The 2,422-nt window shown below is 43.9% G+C and overlaps 1 protein-coding gene across 1 annotated transcript in view; it reads left to right on the forward strand.

Annotated features, from left to right (window-relative positions):
* The window catches only part of csf1rb (colony stimulating factor 1 receptor, b), a 10,680-nt gene extending 8,353 nt beyond the window's left edge, over positions 1-2,327 (forward strand). The window contains exons 15-18 of the mRNA XM_034890894.1: positions 289-388; positions 511-637; positions 1,620-1,710; positions 2,197-2,327. Coding sequence (XP_034746785.1) covers positions 289-388; positions 511-637; positions 1,620-1,710; positions 2,197-2,267 — 389 coding nt within the window. The 3' untranslated portion in view covers positions 2,268-2,327. The remainder of the gene's footprint in view (positions 1-288; positions 389-510; positions 638-1,619; positions 1,711-2,196) is intronic.
* Positions 2,328-2,422: the final 95 nt, after the last annotated feature.

The following is a 2,422-nucleotide window of genomic DNA, read 5'->3' on the forward strand; positions in this document are numbered from 1 at the left end:
CTCTTTGCCATGGGAGACCCTACCAGGAGCACAAAGCTCCAGACAACACAGCCCTCAGGTTCATAGGGACACACAAACTTCTCCACCACGATAAGGTGATGGTTCCCCGGAGAAGCATCCTTTCTTTACTATGACCACTAGAGACCTAGATATAGGGTTAGGGTCAGGACTACTACGACCACTAGAAACCTAGATATAGGGTTAGGGTCAGGACTACTACGACCAGTAGAAACCTAGATATAGGGTTAGCCTACCTGAGCCTGTCTGTTTTTGTGTTTACCTGTTCAGGCAAGAGCCCGTACCCAAACGTTGCCGTGGATACCAACTTCTACAAGATGATCCAAGATGGCCGCCACATGGATCAGCCGGACTTCGCTCCAGCAGAGATGTGAGCAGACAGAGTGTTAACGTTATTTTGTCCCCTCAATGTTAATAAAGTTATGTTGTCCCCTCAGTGTTAATAAAGTTATGTCGTCCCCTCAGTGTGGATAAAGTTATGTTGTCTCCCAGGTACCGGATGATGAAACTGTGTTGGAGTCTGGAGCCGACCGACAGACCCACCTTTAAGATGATTGGTCAGCTCATCAGCAGCCTCCTCCCCCCCGCCAATGACTCATCGCCACATCACAGCCACCAGGTGAGTCATGCCGCTTTTAGCATTTGAGTTTCTTCCTGTTGTTTTTCTTCCTGCTCTTTTTCCTCCTGCTCTTTTTCTTCTGCTCTTTTTCTTACTGCTCTTTTTCTTCCTATTGTTTTTCTTCCTGCTCTTTTTCTTCCTGCTCCTTTTCCTCCTGCTCTTTTTCTTCATGTTGTATTTCTTCCTGCTCTTTTTCCTCCTGTTGTTTTTGTTCCTGCTCCTTTTCCTCCCGCTCTTTTTTTTCCTGCTCTTTTTCTTTCTGTTCTTTTTCCTCTTGCTCTTTTCCTTCCGGCTCTTTTTCTTCCTGTTCTTTTTCCTCCTGCTCTTTTTCTTCGACTCTATTTCTTCCTGCTCTTTTTCTTCCTGTTGTTTTTCTTCCTGCTCTTTTTCTTTCTGCTCTTTTTCTTCTGCTCTATTTCTTCCTGCTCTTTTTCCTCCTGCTCTTTTTCTTCCTGCTATTTTTCCTTCTGCTCTTTTCCTCTTGCACTTTTTCTTCCTGCTCTTTTTCTTCCTGCTCTTTTTCCTCCTGCTCTTTTTCTTCCTGCTCTTATTCTTCCTGTTGTTTTTCTTCCTGCTCTTTATCTTCCTGCTCCTTTTCCTCCCCCTCTTTTTCTTCCTGCTCTTTTTCTTTCTGTCCTTTTTCATCCTGTTCTTTTTCCTCCTGCTCTTTTTCTTCTTCTCTATTTCTCCCTGCTCTTTTTCTTCCTGTTGTTTTTCTTCCTGATCTTTTTCTTTATCTACATTTTCTCTATGTTTTTCGATTTTGCTTCAATTTCTTTCACATTTTTTAAATTTTATTTTATTTATTTATTTATTTATTTTAAATTTGTTGTCACTTTTTTTAAAAAACTTTTTCCATTGTTTCCAAAAAGTGTTGTTGATTTTTTCCTGCGTTTTCAGGGTCAGTAGACTTTAGGGGGTTATGTAGTTCATTATACTAACCTGTACCTGAATGCATCGTCTCTTCCTCTTCTCTCCTCAGTCGGCATACAAGAACGTGGATGAGTTCAGAGAAGAAGAAGAGGGGGAGGAGGAGGAGTTCAGAGCCGCTCTGAAGAGAGGGGAAGAAGAAGGTCATTAAAGCCCCCTCATTCCTCACTTAAACATCTCCATTATTATTTGCACTGCTCCCTCTCATTCCCCCTGCTCTTTCTCATTCCCCCTGCTCCATCTCATTCCCCCTGCTCCATCTCATTCCCCCTGCTCCCTCTCATTCCCCCTGCTCCATCTCATTCCCCCTGCTCTTTCTCATTTCCCCCACCCTATCTCATTCACCCTGCTCCCTCTCATTCCCCCTGCTCACCTTCATTCCCCTGCTTGCTCTCTTTCCCCCACTTGCTCTCATTCCCCCTGCTCTTTCTCATTTCCCCTACTCAAACCCATTCACCCTGCTCCCTCTCATTCCCCCTGCTCCCTGTAATTCCCCCTGCTCGCTGTAATTCCCCCTGCTCTGATAATGACTAACACGAGGACTCCAAAGTCAAATTGAGAAAAAGGAAGTTAGTTGCTAGTTGTTGCTAGGAGACAGTTCTGACTCTGCCTCCTTCTGATCCTCTCAGATCCCCATGACAACGTTGATGACAAAGAGGAGGAGGAGCTTATGATGAAGAACATCTACCAGCTTTCCTGATCGTTTCATCCAATCAGAACCTGTCTCCTGTTGTCTCCAATAAAGATGTTCAAAGTGAAACTTTATTTACAGTTACAGTATTAACCTTCCTCTGGTGTTAGCTTTCTGCTGCCATCTGAAGTGTTAGCGGGTCATTTTGGACCCGTGTATTAAAT

This window comes from Etheostoma cragini, chromosome 13 (assembly GCF_013103735.1).
Source record: "Etheostoma cragini isolate CJK2018 chromosome 13, CSU_Ecrag_1.0, whole genome shotgun sequence".
Classification (NCBI taxonomy): Eukaryota; Metazoa; Chordata; class Actinopteri; order Perciformes; family Percidae; genus Etheostoma; species Etheostoma cragini.